This window comes from Cervus elaphus, chromosome 21, assembly GCF_910594005.1.
Source record: "Cervus elaphus chromosome 21, mCerEla1.1, whole genome shotgun sequence".
Classification (NCBI taxonomy): domain Eukaryota; kingdom Metazoa; phylum Chordata; class Mammalia; order Artiodactyla; family Cervidae; genus Cervus; species Cervus elaphus.
In genome coordinates this window covers 65,868,450-65,894,953 of record NC_057835.1, presented here as the reverse complement: position 1 = coordinate 65,894,953, position 26,504 = coordinate 65,868,450, and the positions used below count along the sequence as shown (strand labels likewise).

Here is a 26,504-nt window from a genome sequence, read left to right as displayed (position 1 = left end):
TATTTCCTTCCTACGTGGTTTTAAAAGAAAAACCTTTAAAAGACAGACCTCCAGACATTAGGAAAACTTGGCTAACCAAAATAATTTATACTCAAAGGATTTCAGATAGCCAAAGCTTTATCCAGCTCTTGAATCTGTCTGTCTGTAATGTATCTTGAGAGCTATAGACTTCAGGTATTCTGAATCAGGTCCCTAGAACTTCCTATTCCACACCTCCTGCAGTATATCTGTTTAGTGACAAAACAGACAAATTGTTCCCACTTGCAGTGTTTGCTTGCTTAATACAGCCACTAAATTAGAGAAAAAATGGCTTCAGCCATATGTTCTTTAGCACTCCTTCAGGATTACATACCTGTTACGTCTTTCTGTTCATGCTCTCATAATGACAAGAGAAAGATGCTGAGTCACCGTAAGTGGAACAGTTCCTTGCCCGTGTGATCTGTGTGCTGTGGGCCCATATGCTCTTGCTGCCCCTCACTCTCAGCGTCCTACCTTTGAATTCTGACGGATTTGCTTTAGCGTCATCTTAGTCCTTATGTATAATCCCTCCCTCCCTCCCTTTCTTTCCCAAGCACCATTTTGACACTAACAGAGAGGGAAACAAACAAACAAAATCCACCATTCCAACACCTTGCACTGAACTGTTTTCTCTTTTTTTCACCTATATTTTTGCCATCATTGTATGCCTTTACAGAGTCATAATCATAGCATACCATTTTGTATTCTGATTCCTGTTTTATATTATAGATAGTTGTGAATACTTTCTCTTTCGTAATTAGTAATAATATGTGTTCCTTGAAGAACATTTGGGAAATAAAGAAAATAATACCACTACCCATCATCATATCACACAATACAAACCTCTGTTCACATTTCACTCTGTAGCCTCACAGTCTTTTTTTCATTGATTACTTTGTTTGCTTAATAATAATATGTCTTATACTTTATTTATACTCTATTTCTATTTTTATACTGTATTTCTAGGTCATTTGGGCTCTTTAAAAATAATTACTTTCCTGGTATATTACCTACTAAAGTACGACTGGTAAAAATACGTTAGAGGAGTGGGGTGTTGATTTTACATGTATGAAATGCAGCTGTGAAAAGAACACCCATCCTGTGAGGAGTTAGCAGGTGGATAGAAAGATTGCCTCTTCTAAGCATAAATTACCTAGTCAGAAACCAGGAAGTCTCAGAAAACAGAGCTATTGGTAATGAAATTGATTTAAAAACAACAACTGTTTTATTATTAGTATCATTAGACATCATTTCTTGATTCTAATAATGAAAGAATACATTTTCATCAATTGAACAGGTTAATTCCTTTGAATCTGAAACATTCATAAAAATCTAGCAGTGCAAAAATGTGGAATCTTTAGGGAACGGAAATTTATGCAGTCAAATTTAGGCAATTTTTCACCACGCTTTTGACATTGTAATCACAGGTCTTTTGTCCTCACCTGGGATTTTTCATCTTGCCTAATATTTCATAATTGATCTTACTTTAAATTGTTTGACATAAATTTTTCAGGTAGAAATTGCTATTAGTGAAATGAAATTTCAAGAGCTGGTTTAAAAGTCAACATAATAAAACACCAACATTAAGACATTTTTCAAAAAGGACAGTAAATAAATTTCATCCAGTTTCTTGAAGGAAAACATCAGTGCTTTGATAATATTCAACATCTTAATGTAGAGATAAAACTGCTATAATTAGATCCAATATATTCTATCATGAGAAATCAAAAACTGAGCAAAAACCTGACACTTTCATGATTAGAATTTGTCTTATTTTAAATAATATTTATAGTTTGAGGTGGATATGCATCAGACCATTGTACATTACTAGAAGAAAGTTCATAAAAATAACTCCCATGAAGCTTAATCTAAAAAAAAAAAAAAAAGCATCCTGCCCACAATTGTCAAAAAGTTCCAACAGTATAGGACACTTAGTGATGGTGGCATCACTGTGTGTATGTAAATAGAAGCACTGTTCATTAGAGAGTTCGAAGTCAGGAGACCTGGGTTTAAGTCCTGGCTCCATCCCCAACTAGCTATTTGGCCCCAAGAACCTGATTTCTGAGCTGAAGGCTTAGGAAGGGGTAGGAGCTAACCAGTCTGAAGGGTGGCAGATAGCCTTCAGTACATAGGACTGGAGACAAAAATTCAGTCTCTTAAACCTTGGTCTGTGTATCTCATATAGGCATATATTCTTTAATTCAGTCCCCATGTATTTATAATACTTATTTTCTACTGTCTTTAATTAATGGTTTGCTTGATCATATGAAAATGATGAATAATGGTTAGTCTTAGTTTCCACAATACTATTGACCTTTATGAGACTTCTGTTTGTGGTGCACTGGACTGAAACAGGAGATACAGTCTTTAAGGCCTGACCTGGAGGGTACCTGGTGGCTCAGATGGTAAAGAACCTTCCTGCCATGCAGGGTTCAATCCCTGGGTCGGGAAGATCCCCTGGAGGAGGGCATGGAAATCCACTCCAGTATTCTTGCCTGTAAAATCCTATGGACAGAGGAACCTGGCGGGCTATAGTCCATGCAGTCACAGCTGAGCGACTAACACTTTCACTTTCAGGATAGCCATTTTAGCTATTTATTTTGAATCTCATCATGTATGTATTTGCCCATCCCTATTACCCACTGCTGAAGTTTAAATAAACCCCTTTTACCAGTTAGGCCCTGACAGGAAACAGCCAGCACACTCAAACAGATTACCTGAGGAGAGTTTAATGTAAGGACTGTTTCCAAAGTGTTGGCAAGGTTAAGGGATAGAACAGTACCCTGAGGCTAGAAACCCTGGGGAACCATCCCATTCTTGGTCCTAGAAGAGCCAGGTGATACAGCCATTACTGAAACTAACCCAGAACACGTGATTGTAGCTGTTTTTGGTGGAGGGACCAGCAATGTGAGGAAATGTGACTAAGAAGGAGCCAGGAGAATGGAGGCCGTCCCCCAAGTCTCTTACCATCTTCTGATCTCCCGTGGGCACCTTCCACTGGCTGAACCAAAAGACACGTTGAGAATAAAGTGGCTCGTTGATACAGTCAGGGGCAGAGAATAGGACAGGGAAGGGTAGAAAGTGGATCTTGAGAGCAAACATGATGGCCAGCAAGCACATGCTGTATTTGGAATTTATGATTTCTTACCCAGTGATGGACCTGGGAGGAAAGATGAGAAATGAACTGGTGGACCCAGGTCTCAGGCTTTGGGCTATTCTGCCAGGTTCCCTGAGTTTGGTATCAACCAGATGTCTTCGGATAGACCAAAACAACTTTCTGCTTGGTTTCACCCTCCTACTTTTCACCCCACATGGCTAATTCTGGAAGTATATGACTATGTAAAGTCACAAGTTTCAGACAATTGTTGTGTTACACAACAATAACTGTGAAGATCTTGGTATATATATCCAGTTAATTTTATAACAAGCTGTTTGATGATAATGCTAAACTCTGTACTAGACCACCTTACCTGCCTCCTGGAAACCTGTATGGAGGTTAAGAAGCAACAGTTAGATCTGAATATGAAACAGCAGACTGGTTCAGAATCAGGAAAGGAGTACATCAAGGCTGTATATTGTCACCCTGCTTATTTGACTTATATGCAGAGTACATCACGTGAAATACCAGACTGGAATCAATCACAAGCTGGAATCAAGATTGCAGGGAGAAATATCAGTAACCTCAGATATGCAGATGACACCACCCTTATGGCAGAAAGCAAAGAGGAACTAAAGAGCCCCTTGATGAAGATGAAAGAGGAGAGTGTAAAAGCTGGCTTAAAGCTCAGTGTTCAGAAAACTAAGATCATGGCCTCCAGTCCCATACCTTCGTGGTGTATAAATGGGTAAACAGTGGAAACAGTGAGACTTTATTTTCTTGAGCTCCAAAATCACAGTGGATGGTGACTGCAGCCATGAAATTAAAAGATGCTTGCTCCTTGGAAGAAAAGCTATGTCAAACCTAGACAGCACATTAAAAAGCAGAGACATTACTTTGTGAACAAAGGTCCGTCTAGTCAAAGCTATGGTTTTTTCCAGTAGCCATGTATAAATGTGTGATTTGGGCCATAAAGAAGGCTGAGCACCAAAGAATTGATGCTTTCGAACTGTGGTGCTCGAGGAGACTCTTGAGTGTCCCTTAGACAGCAAGGAGATCAAAGCAGTCAATCCTAAAGGAAATCAACCCTGAATGTTTATTGGAAGGACTGATGCTGAAGTAGAAGCTCCAATACTTTGGCCAATACAAAGAGCCGACTTATTGGAAAAGACCCTGATGCTGGGGAAAGAAAGAAGGCAGGAGGAGAAGGGGACGACAGAGGAGATGATTGGATGGCATCACTGACTCAATGGACATGAGTTTGAGCAAGCTCTGGGAGATGGTGAAGGACAGGGAAGCCTGGCATGCTGCAGTCCATGGAGTCGCAAAGAGTCAGACACAATTGAGCGACTGAACAACAACAACAAAAACTCTGTTCACCTGTGCCGAGTCTTTGGTGTTTCTTTCCATGTTACACGGTCACTTTCTCACAGTGTTAAAACATGTGGGAGTAGATTGCTGACAAGGACTTTTTATCCCCACCCCAAAATTGCAGGTTCATAGAGGAAGGCATCCTGGAAAGAGAAGCGGCTTAAAGAGTGTGTGATTCTATCTATATGCAATGAACATCAAAACTCTATTGAGTTTTTTAGAGTACAAATAATAATAATATTTTTCTCCCACTCCCTAAGATCTTGTAAAAGAAGCCACTGTCAGCTCATATTCAGTGTACTTTGAGACAGTGTTCCATAACTCTGTGTGTGTGTGTGAAGGAGAGATGCTCTTCATTTCCCCAGCCTTCTTTCTTGCATGTAGAGGTAGTCCAGGAATCAGAGAAAGAGCGTTGTGATGGCACAGTCCCTGGATCATTTCCTTTCTTCTCGCTGTTTGACTTTCCACGAGAAGATCACTGTGGTCACTGGATACCATTCCCCTCCATTTGGCTACTTAGAGCTGTACTTTTAGATGTACCTAAATTTGCTAGGTGGAGAAGGAAATGGCCACCCACTCCAGTATTCTTGCCTGGAGAATCCCATGGACAGAGGAGCCTGGCAGGCTACAGCCCATAGGATTGCAAAGAGTCAGTCACAACTGAGTGTCTGGGCATAAATTTCCAGGGTACCGTTTTTTTAACCATTTGACTTCCATAAACCATTCAGACAATAATCATGGTTGGAACTGCTTTGCCACTCATTTCTGCTCCCACAGTGATGTAATCCAGGATATACAGAAAGTTCTTTCCGAGGGCTAAGTGTGAGTTTTTGTCTTCTGCCCCTTGCGTAAGGAATGCTTGTATTCTTCCCCAATTATCTTTTTTAATCCTTTTACTGTTTCCTTTTAGTTGGTAATGAAACTCGATGTAACAACTCCTTACCCCTCCGCCAGGGAGTTGGGAGTTGGACTTCGCCAGGCAGTCCTTCTTCTCATCTTTTTAAAACTACATATGTAGTTTTAATCCATCAGTGGGTCATGGAATCAACATAGCAGGTTGCAGCTGAAATTTTTTAACCATTTCTTAAAAATTGAAGTATAGTTAATTCATAGTGTTGTATCAGTTTCAGATGTGCAGCCAGACACTTCAGATATATTCTTTCTCAGATTCTTTTCCGTCATAGTTGGTAACAAGCTATTGATTAGTTCTCTGTGCTGTACAGTAGGTCCTTATTTATCCATTTTATATATAGTAGTTTGTATCAGCTAATCCCAAACTCCGAATTTATCCCTTTCTCATGACACTCCCCCCACTATCTCTTTTGGTAACCCTAAGTTTGTTTTCTGTTTCTGTCAATCTGTTTCTATTTTATAAGTTAAATTCATTTATATCACTTTTTTAGATTCCACATATAAGCAATATCATACAGTATTTGTCTGACTTCTTTCACTTAATATGATAATCTCTAGCTCCATCCATGTTGTATAGACTCTCAGTTTGGGAAGATGAAAAAACTCTGAAGATGGATGCTGTTGATAATTGCACAACAATATGAACGTACTTAATGCCACTAAACTGTAAACTGTTAAATGGTTAAAACAGTGAATTTCACATTATGTATGCTTCACCACAACTTAAGAAAATCAGAGAATATCATATTTTGAGTAATCCCCCCTCCGATTTTATGTGTTTACTAGGTTACAATAGAAGTGTATTTCTTACTTTGGGTCTGAATTAGGACATTCTCCCCCAGAAAGACAGTTCTGAGGAATAGAGAGAGCATGGTGTAGCAGGCACTCACATTGCTCCGTGCCTTCTCTCATCCGTTCAGTGCTCTCCCAGAATGGACAGGGCAGTGTGTTTGCAGTAGGCAGGAGAGAGTTTAGGTGAACCAGTGAGAAACAGTGCTGCACTGGCGGGAATGACAGCATGATATCATGAGTTCTCTCGAGACGGGGTAGGCTGCCCACTCCAGTATGCTGGCCTGGAGAGTTCCATGGGCTACATAGTCCAAGGGGTCATAGAGCTGGACAGGACTGAGCGACTTTCACTTTCACTTGGAAACTGAGGGTAATCACCAGCAATTAACATTAAACTAAGTAGCCAGTATGGTACCCTGTTTGCCAATCAGGAAAAGAGGGATAGGTGTTTGTTTTTTTTTTTTTCCTATTATGGAGTGATAGACCTTATGCCAAGCAATTTGTATGTAGTGCTTCCTTTAATACTCAAAAAGCAAGTCCAGTTACTCACTTTACAGACAAGAAAACTGAGATTTAGCAAGGTGAAATTATTTGCCCACGATTACAATATAAGTGGTGGGGCTTCCTTGGTGACTCAGATGGTAAAGAATCTGTATGCAATGTGGGAGTCCCAGGAAGATCCCCTGGAGAAAGGAATGACAACCCACTCCAGTGTTCTTGCCTGGAGAATTACATGGACAGAGGAGCCTGGTGATCTAGAGCCGATGGGGTCACAGAGGGTCCTACATGACTGAGCAACTAACACTTTCACAGTATAAGTGTAGCAGTTCAAGCATTTTCATCTAGGTTTTCTTACATCAGTCATTCTCTGCTTAATCTCTATGCTGTGTTCTAAAACTCTTAATACCTCAGAGGGATCCAGAGAAAAGCTCAAGGCTTTTCCAGTCAAGTCAGATCATTGTTGGATACCTGCAGAGCTATTGTTGTTGGATACCTGGAGTGATATCCAGGAGTGAATTTTTAAGGATTATGCTTGGGTCCCTGCAGCGCCTATGAATCAATCAAGATTCAGACTTACTAAAACACTCCTTGTTTAAAGGAATTGATTCCCGTCTATGGGTCACCTAGGACAGCCTATAAGTTTCTTTGGCTCAAATGAAGGTATGGATATGTAAAACTCCTGCCGTACTTTCTACTTTTAGAATATTTCCTTTGTTTTAAAAATTAGAATTTCCATTAGGAACTTACTGATTATTTGGACTATCGAATCTTGAGTTCTGTGTATTACTGTTTGAGAGGTTTTGCTCCTTAGGGCCATTTTTGCTTTTCTATTTCTGATTATTACACATCTCATAAGTTATGTTTTTCCTTTTGATATCTGGATCAGATCAAAGTCCATCATACTTAATTAAGGAAATGAGGCTGCTATAAGTGTCGCTAGCACCATCACTGTTCTCATCTTTGACTATTTAGCTCTATTATACAGATATTTTTAATCCTTATGTAAGAGGTAAACATACAGATGCTACTTTTATAGTGTATGTGCTTTCATGTATGCTAAGTTGCTTCAGTCATGTCTGATTCTGTGTGACCCCATGGACTGCAGCCCACCAGGCTCCTGTGTCCATGGGGATTCTCCAGGCAAGAATACTGGAGTGGGTTGCCGTTTCCTTCTCCAGGGGATCTTCTTGACCCTGACCCTGATCAAACCTGGATCTCTTATGTCTCTTGCATTGGCAGGCCTGTTCTTTATCACTAGTGCCACCTGGGAAGCCCTTTATAGTGTATAGTGATGATCAAATTAAGGTGAACATCAAAAAACTTTAAATTTATTGATTCAAAATATAAAGCATATTCATATTGCATGTGCCATATTAATTTTATGTTTAAGACATTTTAATTTTGTTATAACTCAAGTTTTAAATATAGATTAATCTAGTAACATTTTAGATAGGATTTCAAGAGTGAAAGAGTACTGACTGCTTGAATATATATGTTAGGAGTTGCTATAAGACCTAAAAATATTTTTTTAACCATTGATTTGTACATTTAATTTAGGAAAAGCAAGAAGTCAATCAATTTGTTATAAATAAAGATTGTGATACCTTAGCAACTTTTTCAACTTGTTACAGTATTTGCTACTCTCAAGAGAGAGAAAAGTAAATTTTGGAAAATATCAAAAGTGTCAAAAATGGCAGTTGGTAAAAAAAAAAATTGTTCAGATAAACACCTCAAATTGTGTGCTTACAGTTTTAGAACTGATCTCAAAGTACTCTCACCTGGATTTTTAATAATATTTTGACTAACACTATACCCTATTTTTAACAACTTCTTAAGGGAGAGAGTTCATATGTGTAAAACACATGTATTAATACAGCTAATACAGTTTGGCCTTTTTGAATAAATATAAATTTTAATTTTACCTTGCCAATGAGATCTTTTTTACCTGTGATTTTTTTTTTAAGTGAACTGGTTGATTTACAATGTTATGTTAGTTTCTGGTATATAGGAAAGTGAGTCAGTTACATATGTATAATATGTATTATATATATGTTTTCATATTCTTTTCTGTTATAGGTAATTACAAGATATTGAATATAGTTCCCTGTGCTATATACAGTGGGGCCTTGTTGTTTATTTTAAATGAGATTTTTATTTATAACTGCACAAATAAATTCCTAGAAAGCTGTTTGGATTAGTACGCCCATTTATAGAAGTATTAAGACTGTACCTAGCTGCATTTTCATGCATAACATTTCATCAGGAACATATTGGCCCAGAGTTGTGTTTCCTTTGTATACAGTGGATTTTTGCATACAGAGTCATAACATTGCAGTAAATACCACCACGCTGTAAACTCCTTGAAGTTAAACACTCACTAAACCTAGCTTTCTTTTCACCACTTCTTTCAAAACCCAGCTGAAGATTCACACTCTTGAGAACCCCACGTGATCCACCCCATGCCATTCTGAGTTCCTCTTTGGTCTCTGCTCTGGCCGCACTTCCAACTCTCCTAATCCTCGGTGGTTGTTCCATTTTATACTGTTTGTAAATGTCGACATATTTTATACCACCAGTTAGACTGTGACTTCATTGAAAACCTAGGATTTATTTCTTTAGTTTTTCCTGTCATAGCTCTCCTGAGGACACTATAAGCCAGTGCTTCTTCTCTAAGCTCCTCATGGATGTGGGAGCCAGGCTCCACCACAGCTAAAAGCAAATTTCAGATTTGGCAAGAAGAGGGTGGAAGACGGTGAGGGGGACTAGGGCTGCATCAATTCTGGGAGCCACAATTACCAGAATGCACCCTGGCATCTCCCAGTCCCCAGCTCCATGTTTCTATGAGCAAACTGAGGTGAGGTAACGAGGCTGCATGTTCCCCATGCACAGCGGCAGCCACTCTGAAAAAATTTATTCCCTCCTACAGATGCCTTCACTATTTATTTTAATCGAATTTTTCTGGTATAGAATGTGTTAGGGGGATGGACAAATAGAGGACCCAATACATATATTGAGTATATGTGTACTCAATATACATGCAGTATAGTTGTCCATGAGACCTTGGTTCTTCTGAACATGGTCGTAACTTTTATGGCACCTAGTACAGTATTCAGTGGATATTCAATAAATAGTATTGACTAACTTATATGGGAATATGGATATGGACAATCTGGAGAAGTAAAAGATTTATGATGCTGAAAACATTTGGTCTTTTGAACAGCAGTCATACTCTGAATTGTGTTGGTCTTTAATATGAGAACAAGTTGTCCATAAGTCATGTGAAAATTGGGTTGGCAGTCAATATGGTCTGGGGTTTCAGTAATCCTATGAAACTTTTCTGCTAATAGCTCATAGATAATAATCAATAAGATCTTAATTTTTAAAAGAAACTAATTTATGTGAACAAATATGGAAGATTTGATAATATACTGACAATAGGATTATGGGAGCTAGCTTTCAAAACCCTTATAAAGGTGTTTCATTTATATGATGTTGGAAAATTTAGGTTACTGAACTTTTATTAATTATTTCCCACAGCTCTGCAAGTGAATCTGGTTCTCAAAGCACTTGTGACCAACTTGTAACTCCAACAGCCCTGGCTGCCTGTACCAGAGTTGACTCCTGTTTTACCCCGTGGTTTGTCCCATCTCTTTGCATTTCCTTCCAGTTTGCTCACCTGGAGTTCCATCTTTGTCATCACCTTGATCAGCTTGGCACAGGTACTCTTTATTTTAGCATCAGAATAACATCCACTTAATACTTACTGTTTTGTCCCTACACAAAACTCCTTCCCAAATGACCACCACTCACATGGGGAAAGAGGACATTTTTAGAAGCAGTGTTTATTTCCTTCAACAATGAGTACCAGCAAAGTTATTCTGAAGTTTTTTATTTCATGTAATAATTGTCCCCCTTATGTTTGAACCATCTCATGCACCTATTATATAGGTTACCAGTTACATTGAATTGCCATGATTTAATGTGCTTCCTAATGAGAATTTTCAAGGAAGTTACAAAGATTGCAGGTTTTTACTATTACTCCAATTATGAATTTTTTGAAAGAAGTACATCTGTTTTTGTTTTATATTCTGAGCCATTACATTAGTGGCAAATAGTTTCCAAAAGTACTTGATATTACTTTATCTCAAAAAGTATAAATACCTTCCACCAAAAATGGACAAATTCTCCAATATTTTAAAGGACTAGCGTTTTTACAAGTTTATAAGGTAGAAGAGTAAGTTTTTCCACATATCAAAAGTGACCTTTTACAAATTTGCTCATGTTCATGAATAATTATTCCTAAAAGTCTGTACCAAATCTTTTCTACTTAATACATTTTGATTCTGGTCCTAGGTTTTCAACCTACATGTAATGGAAAAAGGGAAAAAAAACCAGATTAAAACTAAACACAGCTGCTGTTAAGCATCTTGCCTTTTCAGCAAAAATGGAGCTTAACCTGTATTTTCTAATTCTGGGTCATGTTTTTGGTTTTCAGATTTGGTGGGTAGATACAGAGCACTTCTGTGAAACACGCCTTAAATATTTACCTCCTCTTCATTTTATTTTTATCTGCAACTGTAACTTTGGAAAGAGACCTGCTGTTTGAACAATACAGTTTTTTGTCAGTTTTGTTTGTTTGTTACCTTATTTTTGTTGGTTTGTTTTGCCTTTTTTTAAAATTTTTTTTTGTTTTGTCTTTTTGAACAAAAGTGTTGTTTACAGATACTAAATGGTAATTCAAATGTTATATTATCTTCAAGAGAATGTTTGAATTTATTAACCAGCAACTATTGCATTCAATAACCAAGAAGTGAGTAATTTAAATGTCATCTCTCTATTTCTGTAAAGTCTTGGCTCATCTCAACTGCTGTATTTCTTGTTTGTTTTCCTCAACAGCTCCACCAAAATACCTACAGCCATTTATTTCTGATAAAAATGTGCCATCTGAACTAGAATACATGATTATTTCCTTCAAAGAACCACACATGTATCTTCGACAGTGGAACAATAGTTCTGTCTGTCAGGAGATCCAGTTCTCAGCTCAAGCAGACTGTAAACTTCTAGAGTGCAGAAATGTGACAATGCAAAGCTTGGTGAAACCCTTCAGCATCTTTGGACAGACTGCAGTTTCCAGCAATGCAGTAGAAAAGCTGATTGATTGCTCCATCATCATTGACTCAGTATTTGTAAACTTTGGGCAACATGTAGTTCATTCTCTCAACACTGCAATACAAGCTTGGCAACAGGTATGCACATTCTAGAACAGTTTACAGTTTGTCCATGTGTGACCTTTTACTAGACACTTTGTGTTATCACTTCTAACAATAAATTAAGCACAAACAAAAATGTGAGAGAATGAAGAATCTGACGGGCATCATTATATTTGGGGCTTCTTCTGTTTTGGCAAAGCGATGCATGTTATTTTTAAAACCTTTGGAGAATATGGGTTCTCTACACATGCATCAGAGATCATGCCCACATTTTTGTGACTAATGTACCACATCTGTGTGGAAAGTAACATATTCCCAGAAATTTTTTCCAAGTATTATGGCTTTAGTTTGCCAAAGCTTCAACTTGGCATGTATCAAATTGTCTAAGCAGCCATTGCAGAAATGAAGAACCTGTGTGAGCCTTTCTGATAAAAGCATTTCATCTTTCAAAGCAAAAAGGCAGTGAGAAGAAATATGTGAGCCTGATATAATCTTAGCTTTTCTCCCATTATTATTCTGCCATTTTGATTCACTAAAAAAGCACTCAGTATTAGATTTTTTAACCAGCCAAAGACTCTTGATGAGTAATTTTTTACTTTTATCTGTTGTCAGAAATTAGCCATTTTAGAAAAGAGATAGAATATAAGTCTGTTTCGAATGATGTATTTAAAATGGGGAACCTGTCCATGTTCACTATCATGAATATAATTTCACAAAATATTTGGATCATAGTATGCTCAGTGATTTAATAACAAATCACTTCTGCTTCCCTTACTGATTTTCAGTATAACATTGCATTTTCATAAAGCCCGTCTTATTATTTAACCTGAGACATTTCCTCACATTTTGTATGTTACACGCATTTGTGCAGACTAACTCCCCAAGAGAAATGGTCCTTCACTACACCCTGACCTCATGTGGGGATGGGACAGTGGGGTTGCGGGGAGGCTGAGTTCTCCAACTTAAGAATTTTTATGGGAATGAACTCTTTTCTTTATATGCATGAAGACCTATACAAGACTAAGGAATTAATTACCTAACATGGCACTACAATAGCAAAGGGAAAGAAGATAACACATCTGTTTCATATTTTAAAATTCTTTTTTAAGGGCATTCCATGGTTTTCTTGTTGCAGAGGACATGCGTAAAATAAGAGCTAGTGTGATCTAAATCTTTGCAGCTGGTTCGAATAGCGATGTGAAAAAAACCTCCATGGCTCCAATTTCTGTTTTTTGTCATATTTTGAACAATGCATTTAATAAAAAACAAACCTAGAGACTATAAGAGAGTCATTGATAGAGCATTTAAACCCAGGATATTTTTGTCTTGGTATCAGGACCATTATAAAAGGACTCGATGTGTAGCAACTACTGCAAAATGGCCCTCAGAAATATCAGTTTCCTCCCAGGGTAAAAATATTCTCTTAGACAAAGCTATACATATAAATAAAACACGGTACATAAATATTTAAATGTTTTAAACCACATCAGAGTGTGAATGACTGACTGGCTAACATAGTGCCTTGAAGGAATATTCTGAGTTTTTTTAAAAAATGAAATTGTATATTTGATTAAGTAGAGCCATATGTCACGTAGCATATTGCTGACAGGTACATTCTATGAATAGTTGGTTCTGATTTATACAGGGATTTGACAATGTTAACATGAGCCACAAGAGGATATACTTCTGTAATTGTTGCTGTAATTTTCTTGTTTCCTCCCATGTCAAGGGTCCTTGCCACCAAGTTTTAATGTGGTAGGCATCTAGCCCTGTGTGTTCTAAAGTAAACACAAAAATGCACTGCTTTGAAATTATAGGACATTTGACATTGAAATGGTCTTATAGAGGGGTTATTAAGTTCATTGTTTCTAAGATGTTCTGAATGTGGCTTATCCCCTTTAGAAGGGAAGCTTAGCTTCCCAAGCTTGGATTTTATTATGTATATAATGCTCATATACAGTGTAATTATTGCCAATGAGAAATGTGAATTTAATAAGCAGGATATGTTATTTGAGTTCTCCATATACTTTATCAGATTTGTATCGGAGACAAGTCATTTGTATCCAGTGTGGATGAACCAGACAGTTGAAGCATGAAACAATTTGACCTTTCACCTTTAGGTCACAAGTTCAAGATTAACAGAAGCCTTCATCAGTGTCTGATTTCTCCGGCTGTAGATTTTTTTTTCTCTTTTGTGAATGATTAATGTTTTGTGAAACCAGATTAAGGACCCAAAATGCCACTTGCAGTTTGCTTTATATTTCTATGTCACATTCCCACATTTGGACCAAATAGCATTATAAAGGAGATTTTTATTTAAAAGTTAAGATTATGCTCATGTGTCTTATCTTAGACCATAAGGATATCCCTCTTTAAATGCTTAACACTCCAGCACAAATCTTAAATGTAAATAAGCCATCTTTTAATTACAAAAGCATTCTGAGGTTTTGCTTTTATATGATGTCATATACAATATGTACCAATTTTTTATAATAGACTAGAATTTAAACATTCCAAGAAATGCTTAAACTTATTACAGTTATAATGAACCCCACAGATGAACAAGCAGTAGAGAAACAGTTCCCTCAGGACTTTGAATATTCTTTAGAAAAATGTAAACAACCCCCTTGTGTTCTTTCATTTACATTTTTTCCTAAAACCTTCATCATTTATTAAAGGTCAGTTTTTAGAGATGAGGAAAGTAATATGACTTTTTTTCCTACTCAGTCCCCATCTGGTAACTTAACCTTGGTCTAACCAGCAGATTGATCCCAATTCATTAAGAAAATTGAATTTCAGTCTCAGATTGACTATCTTAAGTGGGACATTGGAATCATATCCCTTTCTTCATGTTTGTATTCTTGGACCTAAAGGAGAGAAAAATGTTTACAAGGAGAGCAGTTTATGTTGATTATATAATGCTAAATGGAAAAATCTCATCAAAACTAATTATACACTATGACTCCAGTTTAATTAAAGGTTTACAAACCTTTAAATATATAAGATATATAAGATAGGATTGGTCTGTTTTACATATAACCATTTCCTTAGCATCCTCTTAGCAACCCTTTTCTGGGCAATGGGACTCCAGTTGGTCTTTTGAGTCTTGAGTTTCATCAGTAAAGCTGTATATTTTCACTGTTCAAAAAAGATACATAAGATAGGATTGGATAGGATAGATCAGAATGGGAACAAGCAGGACATCAGAAGTGAAAAATTGCTGGAAAAAAATTCTCCAGAATGTTAACAGCAGTTATCTCTGAGTCTAAAATTAGAGACTTTTTATAAAAAGAAATTCAGTGCTTCCTGTGTTGTCTTTCTACTGGAACCTGTATTACATCTATAATTTTAAATTTGCTCTCTTATTTGTTTCATAAGTGTTTGTTGAGTACTTACATGTCACTCATGATACTGAGAACAGATGAAGTTGTAAATAACACCGAACTGGATCCTGCCCTTATGCAGCATAGAGTCTAACGATGGAGACAACAGTGACCTAAAATCATGCAAGTAATTACTCAGTCATGGTGGCTCAGACAGTAAAGAATCTGACTACAATGCTGGAGACCTGGGTTCAATACCTGGATCAGGGAGATCCCCTGGAGGAGGGCATGGCAACCCACTCCAGTATTCTTGCCTGGAGAATCCCAAGGACTGAGGAGACTGGCAGGCTACAGTCCATAGAGTCACAGAGTCAGACACAACTAAACTACTAAGCACAGCTCAGGGATCAGTACGGTTAAGGCGAAATATACAGAGTTGTGTAAGCATAAAATAGGTGGACCTGAGGTGATCTGGGAGGATCTCAGGAGGCTGCTTACTCTGAGAGCATGACCTGAAGACAGGAACCTGAAAACTGAGTTGGAAAAAGTTAGTTGAGCGAGGAGGAAAAGAGGTCCAAGCGAAAGAACGGCACTGAAGCAGGAAGGGGTTTGACGTGTTGGATTAATTGAGAGGAGGCCTGTGGTGTTGGAGGAGCTGAAAGGGGCTCCAGAGGTGGAGCTGGGGTCTAGAGGAGAGTGGTTCAAGATGCAGCGGGGGCCAGACCAGGCAGAATGCCTGAAACCCTCGGGCAGTCCAGTTTTGAAATCACGGCTCATGATTAAAAGCCACAGCAAAAAGGAGTATGGTAGACAGCAGGTAATTATTGGTTATAACTGCTTCAGTCTCACTTACCCAGAGATGCTTTATGATTAGTGTGGTTGTCAGGCAAGGTTCCACTCCATGAGAACAGAGGGTTGGTGAGAATAGACAGATGATAGAGTGAGCGCTTAGAAGTCCCTCAAGGATCTCTCTAGAAGAATGAGATATTTCAAGGCCTCTTCACTCACTGCAGCCATGGAGCTCTGCCTGCACACCTGGGGGGCCTTCTGGTTGATGAGGAGGGGCTTGTGCCTTCCAGGATAACTGTTCTCATAGGGTTCTAGATCAGGTCTTGGTCCAGACTGGATTCCAGTACATCCATCCATAGACTCCTAGGCTTCAGGCCACGTAGTCACTTAAATCTCAATGCTCATGATGATACAGCCCTTTTTACTCTCCCTCCCCTTAATAAAATGGCAAATGATGGAGTGTGGCTTTGTTACATTACTTAGAGCCACAACCAGGAAATAAGAGGCCAATTGGAGAAACTGGCCCAGGGGTCAAACCCATGTCTCCTGCATTGCAGGAAGATTCTTTACCATCTGAGCCACAGGGAAGCCCTATCAGTGACATACTAACTCCCATTACCTGAAAAGTCATTGGCTAATTAAGATTTTTTTTCTTGCATTCTCAAGTTAGCCATTTATTTAGCAATTCTGTTTACCAAAGGTATGTTGATTGTTTTTAAGCCATAACCTAGTCAGCGTGATAAAAAGAGTAAACACAGAAATGCTCTATGGCTCAGTCAGTGCTTTGATGTAACAGCAACCAGTGGAGAAGGAGGTATCCACACATTAGGAGCATATTACTAATTTGCTGAGCCTCAGATTAATGAAAGACATTTGCTGATTGATTATTAGCTGAAATAGACACCAGCAACTGTTTTTCAACTAACATTTTCTCTCTTGAAAACTGCAGCTTGGCTTACACAGACTCTGAAGTTGATCTGTTTTGTGTGTTCAGCCTGTTAACAATAGAGGGAAAGTTATGGTTTTATTTAAATCTCTCCCTGAGCAGATTTACACAGACACACACACACACAGACACACGCACACGCACACACACCACCCTCCCCCTTAAGGGAGCTGGGGATGTATTACCTACATGATCCTTACTTTCTGTAGGGTACAAACTGTGGCTTTGGTAATTGGTCTTGATTGTCAAGTTTAGAAGGCCAGGAATATGGTAATTCTAGCCTCTGGTACTATGCTCAAAAACGTGCAGTACCCAGTACGGCATTCTCTGTAGCATGTTAATTCATTTTAAAACATTAAACGTTTGAGGGATCTCATTGTTCTTTTTCCTCTTCTGTGTGTATGATTTATTTTGCAGGAATATAAATCAAAACATATTCTTGGAACATTTAAGATCTCTTTAAGGTATTTTTTGGTGCTTATCCTGGAAGTATAGAATACTTTGTATACCAGAGCTAATGACAACAGATCTTTGAGTATTTCTGTGTTGTAACAGTCGCCACTGGGCAGACAGCTGCCAAACATCTTGCAGTTAATCTGATGCACGTTGGCTTTCGCACTCTTTCTCTTTCAGAACAAACGCCCCGAGGTGGAGGAGCTGGTCTTCAGCCACTTTGTGATCTGTAACGACACGCAGGAGACGCTGCGGTTCGGCCAGGTGGACACTGACGAGAACATCCTGCTGGCCAGTCTCCACAGGCACCAGTACACCTGGCGCTCTCACAGGTCCCCACAGGTATCTGAGAGACAGCCTGGCCTGGCAGACGCAGCGGCTGCTAAGGCCGGGGGTGCCTTTCTTCTGCAGTTGTGTGCCTGTGTCCAGCTATTTCCCTTTTTAATTCTCCCAAGGGGCCACATAGTATATAGAGCTCCATCCGACAGAAACCCAGAAATGTTTAGAGATGGGAGTGCAGCATGCCCAGGCTCCTCTTGGAGTGGACATTCTCGTGTTCACGTGGGCCGCATGGAGGGTAGTGTGGTAACCATGATGTTGAACTCCAGAGCCAGGGTACAGAGACTTGGCTCCTGGCTCTGGTTTACCTGTCTTCGCTTTCATGCTTCAGTTTTCTTCTGTGTAGTTTGGGGATAATAATAGTACCTAATTCATAGGATCGTGAGGTCTGAATACGTTAATACATAAAAGGTGCTAAAAGAGTGCTTAATGTACTGTAAACATTGTATATCGGGAGTTATTTTCCATTTGTGTATTCGGATTCTTACTATGTGTATAGTTCGTGCCAGTCATGTACAGGCACTGGAGATTCAAAGGTAAAAAACTCTTAGTCTTCGCCCTCCAAGGACAGCTCACGGTCTGCGACAGACCACAGTGACAGACTGTACCCAAGGGGACACTGAGAAAAGATATACCAAAGGATGTCTGTTTTCCAAGGAGTGTAATTCCACTTTCCTGTCACTTTAGATGGGAATAATTAGAGGGATGTGCCCTGAAGGGGTAACTGAGGACGAATTAAATACAAAGATGTGGTCTTAAATGAGTAAAAGAAATCCTAGGAAGTACTCTCAAGAATAATGTATTTCTAAAACCCTGGGTAATAAGGAAACTACTGTCTGCTTATGATTAAAAGAAAGTCATTAGATTAGAGAACAAGTTTTCCCATCTGGTCTATATACCAGCTTTAGAATATGTTATATCCTCAGGCTCCCTCTTGCTGGTTTTTTTTTTTTTCCAGTAGCTAGATTATGATTTCTTACTTGCTTTTTTTTAAATCATATTGCCACACTATTAGTATAAAATTTGGCAAAGTAGATACAGTGCAATTCTTCTTAAGTCTATGTATTTAATTCTGGTTAATCTAACAGGATGGTAAAACACCATATATCCTTTTTTAATAAGAGTTCTTTCAGAAAAGTGTATGGTATGATATTGCACTTTTATTTTTAGAATGAATGACATGCCCTTCTTTTTCTAATTCTTCTTTTGAGAAATGTCCATGTTAGAGTTTTTAAGTTGTTTGCTCCTTGTAACATCATTAAAGGACACTTGGTCAGTTGATTCATTTAAAAATTAAGTAGTTATTTTTTCCTATTAATTGCAAAAGTAAGAATATAGACCAGATATATAAACCAAAAGAGAGAGAGAGAAGAGACAAGCTATAACTCCAGCCATCCAGAGACAATCCATGTTAAGACTTGTTTAGCCATGTAGACCTTCAAAAGGCTTCTATGACCATTGAATTCCCAGAAATGAACTGGTAGTGACAGGAAAGAAACCTCTGAGAAGGTGCGTTAATGTGCGGTCATACATTGTGCCTGTAGCCACTTCACCCATTCATACATGCAAGCTGCAGGCCTCAGCCAATAGAAAGCAGCAGAGAAAGCTCATTTCCCTTCAAAGTCATTTTAAGCTGCATAGACTATCATGGCCCTCCCTGACTCAAGATTCTCTGGACACTGGAGCCAGGATGGGAAGGATGATACTAAGAACAGTGGGCTCAGGGGTGTGGAGGAACAGGTGTCTTCATGTTGTAGATGTACAGTTTCTGAATGGATAGGACATGAACAGGAAAGAAGAATGGCTGACCGCTGCCATACTATACCTTTCATATTTAAACTCTTCTGTACTTTTTCAAGGTCTTTTTGTATTTATTACTAGTCTTATTTTCATAGTATCCCTGTGTGATTTGTATTTTTGTTATGCACATTTTATAGATAAGGAGACAGAAATGTTAAGCTAAGATAGTGGTAGAGTTGGGACTGAATCCCATGTCTTTTCATTCTCAATATACTGTTATTTCCACAACATTGTTAAACTCTCCTAGGTTTTGGCAGCAGGATTTGTCTGCTAGAAGAGCCAAACTGTGAGGTTTTAAGAGAAGGGCTGAGAAATCACTGCTATAATACTCCACATTTAAAGCTAGAGTAACATGGCATTCTTAGTACAAGTATGAACCCTTGCAGAGCTTTAAGAACAAAAAACAATAAGAACCTTTTAGTGACAAACTGGAAACATAAGACAGGTATCTATTAAACTTTTTTTTTTCTCTTTTTAATTTGTAACTGCATCTTCTGGATACAAATGTTAAGATGAGCTACAGTCATCATAATCTTTAGACTGAAACTTAGATCATATTCATAAAAGGTGTCCCTTTTAGTATAGCTACGTATGCTGAAGGAAGTGTGTTTTAGGACCCTTTGAAGCCAGCGAGGTCTTAATGGGCCCAGGGGTCTTCATGGAATTCCTTACATCCATAGTTACAGAGTCTGCTGTGTTCTAATGAGAGGTTACATCTGAGGATCAGAAAAACTAGCCACTTAGCTTCAGACTGCACCTGGAGGTAGTCACAGACGCACAAGTAAGCAAACTGTTCCCTTTTTCCAGACTCCAAGTCATATCCTGCACTGCCCAGCAGGCTTGGTTTTAGGAACATTTGTGTCTGCATGTTTATGCTACCTTGGGTGTTAGTCAATTCATAGTCTCAGGGAGGATTTCTAAAGTTCAGAGGACTTAACTCCACTAAACAATGTAGCTTATATTGCAGATCAAGAAAGTAGCAGTGACACCTGGAAAGGTTTCACAGAGGTCAGCGTGTCTTAGAGCCACACAGGAGGTTGCTAACAACAGTAAGTCCCAACAGGGTGGGGAAAACATGGACACAACCAATTCCAGAAATCCAAGGCTGAAAAACCTTTTTAGAGTTGAAAAGTTGTAAACTCTCCCTATAGTTTCTAACACACGCTCTGAGGCAGAATCACTTGAAAATGCTGGCTATCCTACAACATTTGCTTGCCTAAACAAACAAAGGAAGAACAGAACAATTTCCTAGGGGATAATTGAACATATTCAGCTGCACAGCCGTGTATGCCACCTCAAAGGGCCCTTAAATATTCCCACTCCAGCAGACTTTACTTCAGTTGGACAAGAACAGTAACCAGCGAAGGAATGGTCTTCAGAGAAGTGCTTCACAGTATATGGAATTGAATCTAAGGACTCCATGTGTGAGTTTATGGAATCTTTCACCAGAATATGGACAGTCTGTGCAGCTCAGAGTCAAGGGAAGCTTTGTTTAATTTAACCAAACTGGATATAGTGACACGTCCATAGTAGTAGGATTTTTGTGTAGGCTGTTCAAGTTAACTTCCTGTTCTGGTTTAAGAGAGAGCACTGTTGGCTAATTAAACTGCTTGAAACAGGAATGCCTCTAGCTTGTATGTAAAGAATTACATTTGCTTTACCCTTAAAACATGCACAATTTTTAGATTGTGCTTTTTTTTTTTCTTTAGGTTTGCAGAATTTCAACTACCAATGACTTAATTTGGTAACCAAACCATCAGTCAAGGTGAAAACAGGCTCCAGACAGAGCTATAGAAAATAAAAGATTGCTCCAAATGGATGTAGTAGGGAGTTTTATCAGCTTGTGAAAATAGCAGATAGTTAAAAATGAGAAAGGCAACAAGAGTCAATTTGGAAGAGCGGCAGAGCATCTGGGAAATACTCATCAAGCTAATCAGGAAACATAGGAAAGAAAACATAAATCAGACATTAGTTTCAGGCAGAGTTTGGCAGACCTTTTTGAGTAGGGCCAGACAGTGACTCTTTTAGGCTTTCAAGGCCTTAGAGCTTCTCTCAAAGCCATTCAGCTTTGCACAAAAGCAGCCGTAACAAATGAGTGTGACTGTGTGCCAATAAAACTTTTATTTATAGAAAAGAAAATTTGAATTCCAATAATTTGAATATATCACAAAGTAGTATTTTTCTTCTTTTTTTTTCAATTATCTGAAAATGTTAAAGACACTCCTGACTCACTGGCACCAAAATGACCCAGAAGTCATGGCTAGTTTGTCAACGCCTGCTTTCACGTCTCTCAGTTGACAAAATTCAGTAGACTAAAGATTTGACAGAAAATTGTCTTTGCTCTGCTCTAAATGATATTCCCATCACTTGAAAACTTGGTAACATGTTTCAGAAATTATGAAGTGACAGGTAATAGATTAAATCTAACACATAAAATCAGCCTGTGCTTACCACATAACAGTGCTGTTGTTGTTGTTGAGTCCCTAAGTCGTGCCCAACTCTGAGACCCCATGGACTGCCGTATGCCACATAATAGTAAAACATTTGTATTGTTCCTGTTCTCGCCCATATAGACAGAAAGTTCTGCTGTTCTTTTTTCAGATGTGAAAATATTTAAAAGTGAGATCTGATCATTTTTTCCTCTTGTCTAAAGAAAAAGTAATGGGTCTTTGAGTTTCTGGCTGTCTTATAGTAATTTCAGTCAGTTGTCAGTTTTATTAGATTGTAATTTCTTATTCAGTTACCACTGTCTCCATATCTCTTTATATAATGTATGTGTATACCTATATATAAAGAATGAGCACATTCTTGTTGCAACTGTCACAATTTTAAAAATTTAAAATCAGACTTAGGGAGGCTGGGAAAGGTTGAGGGCAGGAGGAGAAAGGGGTGACAGAAGATGAGATGGCTGGATGGCATCGCCGACTCGATGGACATGAGTTTGAGCAAGCTCCGGCAGTTGGTGATGGACAGGGAGGCCTGGTGTGCTGCAGTCCATGGGGTTTGCAAGGAGTTGGACGTGACTGAACAACTGAACTAGGGAGGCAGGTGAATATTCTACGTTGGCAAACTGTTCTCACTGATAAATTTTCAAGTGTTGGCCTCTGCTATCATTGGCACATGGTATGCATATGAGAGTTTGTTAGAAAGGGCAAATGAAAAAGACATTTTACACCCAGAAGGTACTGATATTTCCTTTCTAGAAATGGAACTGATATTTCCTTTCTAGAAAGCAATTTGATAAAGAAGCATCATAGCTATTAAAATGATTGTAGCCTTTGACCTAGTAATTCTAGGTCAAAGAATGGAACTGATATTTCCTTTGTAGAAAGCAATTTGATAAGAAGCATCGTAGCTATTAAAATGATCGTAGCCTTTGACCTAGTAATTCTCTTACTAGTGATCAACTCTCAGGGAGCAGTCCAAATTAATACAAAGGTGTATACACAAAAATGTTTATCATAATTTTGTTCATACTATCAAATTTTAAAAATCAAAATATTCAGTTTTAAAGAAATAGGTAAGAAAAATCTGGCAAACCTATGAGATGAACTATTATGGGACCTTTACATTCTTACATATGAAGGCAAAGTGCTACCATATCATTGTTCAGCCGCTCAGCCATGTCGATGACTCTTTGCGACCCCATGGACTGCAGCACAGCAGGCTTCCCTGTCCTTCACTATCTCCTGGAGCTTGCTCAAACTCATGTCCATTGAGTCAGTGATGCCATCCACCCATCTAGTCTTTTGTCATCCTCTTCTCCTCCCGCCCTCAATCTTTGCCAGCATCAGGGTCTTTTCCTGTGGGGCGACTCTTCACATCAGGTGGTCAAAGTATTGGAGCTTATCATATTATATCAGTCAGAAAAGCAAAATATAAAATTCTATACATACAATATGATCTTAACCATTTAAGTATAAATACATAGAAAAATACTGAAGTGAGATATGTCAAAATGTTCCCTATGAATGGTATATTTTTTAAGGTGGTATTTTTTCCAATGTATTACATTTTTATATACTTCTCAACTTTTTAAAATAAAGAATATATCGCTTCTCGGCCTTTTGGCTAAGATCAAGTGTGAAATAAAGAATACAGATTATTAAGTCAGAAAGAAGTAAAAACTCTGAAAGTATTTATATATAGACAAAGAGGAATTTCAAAAGCTAATTAGAACAGTGGCAAGTATAATACTATATCAAGAATGGTTCTCTGTGAACTATTGCAATAGTTTTTTTCGATTATTTCATTAGTTACATCCTTTCCCCACTTCAGTCTACTTTGCAAACTACAATTCAAGTAAGTTTCCTAAATGATGTTTTGATACTTTCTTGTCCAAAAATCTTCACAACCATCATCTGTTAAATATACCCAAATTATCTGGCATCTAAGAGCTGACTCATTATTTCCGTCTAGATGCTTATTTGGTCTCCGTCCATCCCATTGATTTTTAATCAACAAATAATAATGTCTTATGACCTGTTGTATGTTTGTAAATGTGTATGTTCTTCTAAGAAACATGTTGTCTGATGAGGGAGTCAGAAAGTAAACAAATTAGAGACATGATCGTTATCTATGAGGATATTGTGGCAGTAGTTGCAGACAGGGAGACGTGATGGGTAACTGAGTTAAAGCACCAGCCGTAGGGAAGAAAAGCAAGAGGACCAGGAAGTAAAATCACCTGCCTCTGAACATGGACAAGGTCTTAATGGGGACTCAAAGGAAATGTTTCCTAACATGAGGAGGGAAATCTGCCAAGGCTTCCTGGTAGAAGTCATATTTATATTGAGTTTTCATGTTTAAGTAAGTGCTAGGTCAGTGAAGTGGGGTGGGACAGGGGCATTCCCAGGTAAAGGAACAAACGTGTGAAAGCCACAGAGGCAAGAAAGAACATGGCATGGTAGCACTTGACTGATTTGACTACAGTGTAGAGTACATGTGTGGAATTGCAAGACTGTAAAGTCAGTGAAGGCCATGAGGGCCCTTATATGTTGTGCACATGAGACAGAACCAGGGGACAGACAGACAGGCAGGCAGCCTGTCAGGTTCAAGGGAATTCAGATTTTGTTGAGAATAAACTCAGGCCTTAAAACTGCAGGTCTTGCTGAGGAGATGTGGGCTAGGAAACTGGCTTTTTGATGGTGATGGGAAAACTAATTTGTAGGGTTGGCCAACTTTCATGGTACAAGGACTCCCACCACAGCTGATTGATTTTAAGCTACCAATGATTTCACAACCAGCTCACTAGATTCCTGAATATTTACCAATACTTTCTCACAAACAAGTAGGAGCCACCTCCAGAACAATGCTGTTTAGAGGAGTCATGTTCTGAAGAGCATTTTGAGGAAATATACCTGTATGAGACAGGCAGCTTTTATCTACTGAAGGGTTTTAAGTAGAGTCATCACAGGGTCACGGTTGTGTTTGGAAAGGTTCCTGTCATGCAGTTGTGCAGGCAGTCTAGAGGAGGTTGAGAATGCATGCAGAGGATTGTGTGGACACCACTGCATAGCTCAGGAGTGAGAGACTGCAGTAACTGAGCCAAGACAGAGCAGAAGTCAGACACTGGTACAGATACCTAACAGACTGATCTTCCTGTGAGTGACAGCTATAAATTCTGAGCAAAACACAAAACATCTACCTCTAGAGATGAACAGAGGCAGACAGATTTTGGAGGGGAATAGGATCTTTGAGCCAGTAATCTGCACAGTGATTCACCCATTTGTTGTGGCTTTGGTTTGAGGGCAACTGCAGTTGTAGCCATGCAAGGGGGGCTCACCATCTTTCTGGCCCAAGGTACCAGGTGAAAGAACTCAGGCAACCAAGGTCACTAGAGGGTGAAAAGAAAATCTTGGGAAAGGAAAATCCAGAGAATAGGGAAATATGTTTAAATGTGGCCCACCTATCTGCTTCCTGCTGAAGCATGCATGCGTGGGGCAGACTGAAAGCAGATTGTGCCCAAGCCTTAAAGAACTGAATTCATCTGCACTGCCACTCACCCAGGCTTAAGAGTTTTTGTGCTCTGCTAAGTCGCATCAGTCATGTCCAATTCTGTGCAGCCCTATGGACTGCAGCCTGCCGGGCTCCTCTGTCCATGGGATTCTCCAGGCGATAGTACTGGAGTGGATTCTCATGCCCTCCTCCAGGGGATTTTCCCGATGCAGGGATCAAACCTGTGTCTGTTACGTCTAACCTGCATTAAACAGGCAGGCGGGTTCTTTACCACTAGTTTGAGTCTAAACTAGTTAATTACCTATTAGAAATATTAACACTCTGGAAGAATTATGAGAGAATCCAGAGTCTTCACCACATAGCATTTATAGTGTCCATACTATGACCGAAAATTACTTGACAGATCTCAAAAATCTAAAAAAAAAAAAAAAAAGAATGACTCAATTTCAAGGGAGAGGTGATTAACAGATGCCAACGCCAAGATGACTCAGAGGGGTTGAAATTATCATGCATATACTTTAAAGCCTCTATGGCAACAGAAAAGGGATTTTACAGGTATAATTAATTCCTAAATTAGTTTGATTTTTTAACATTCTTTTTTTAATTGAAGTAAATAGTTGATTTACAATATATTAGTTTCAGGCATACAACCTAGTGATTCAAAATTTCTATAGATTATACTTCAGGTTATTATAAAATATTGAATTGATTATATTTCCTATGCTGTACAGTATATCCTTGTTGCTTATTTATTTTATACACAGTAGTTTGTACTTCGTAACGCCCTACTCCTATTGAGTCCTTTCCCCCTTCCCTTTCCCCACTGGTGATCACTAGTTCTCTATATCTGTTAGTTGTCTTTTAGTTAATCAAAACAGGGCGATTTTGGATGGCCTGATTTAATCAGGTAAAAGCCCCAAAGGAGGGACTGGACCCTTTGTCAGGAGAGAGAGATAGATAACATACATTCCTGCTGTCCTGAAAGAAGCAAATTATCATGT

At 38.6% G+C, this 26,504-nt stretch overlaps 1 protein-coding gene across 8 annotated transcripts in view; it reads left to right on the top strand.

Moving 5' to 3' along the window:
* VPS13B (vacuolar protein sorting 13 homolog B) overlaps nucleotides 1-26,504 on the top strand; it is a 775,932-nt gene that overhangs the window by 669,857 nt on the left and 79,571 nt on the right. For all 8 annotated transcript variants that reach the window (XM_043880234.1, XM_043880239.1, XM_043880237.1 and 5 more), the window contains 3 exons: nucleotides 10,226-10,407; nucleotides 11,585-11,934; nucleotides 17,590-17,751. In XM_043880234.1, the coding sequence (XP_043736169.1) occupies nucleotides 10,226-10,407; nucleotides 11,585-11,934; nucleotides 17,590-17,751 (694 nt within the window). The remainder of the gene's footprint in view (nucleotides 1-10,225; nucleotides 10,408-11,584; nucleotides 11,935-17,589; nucleotides 17,752-26,504) is intronic.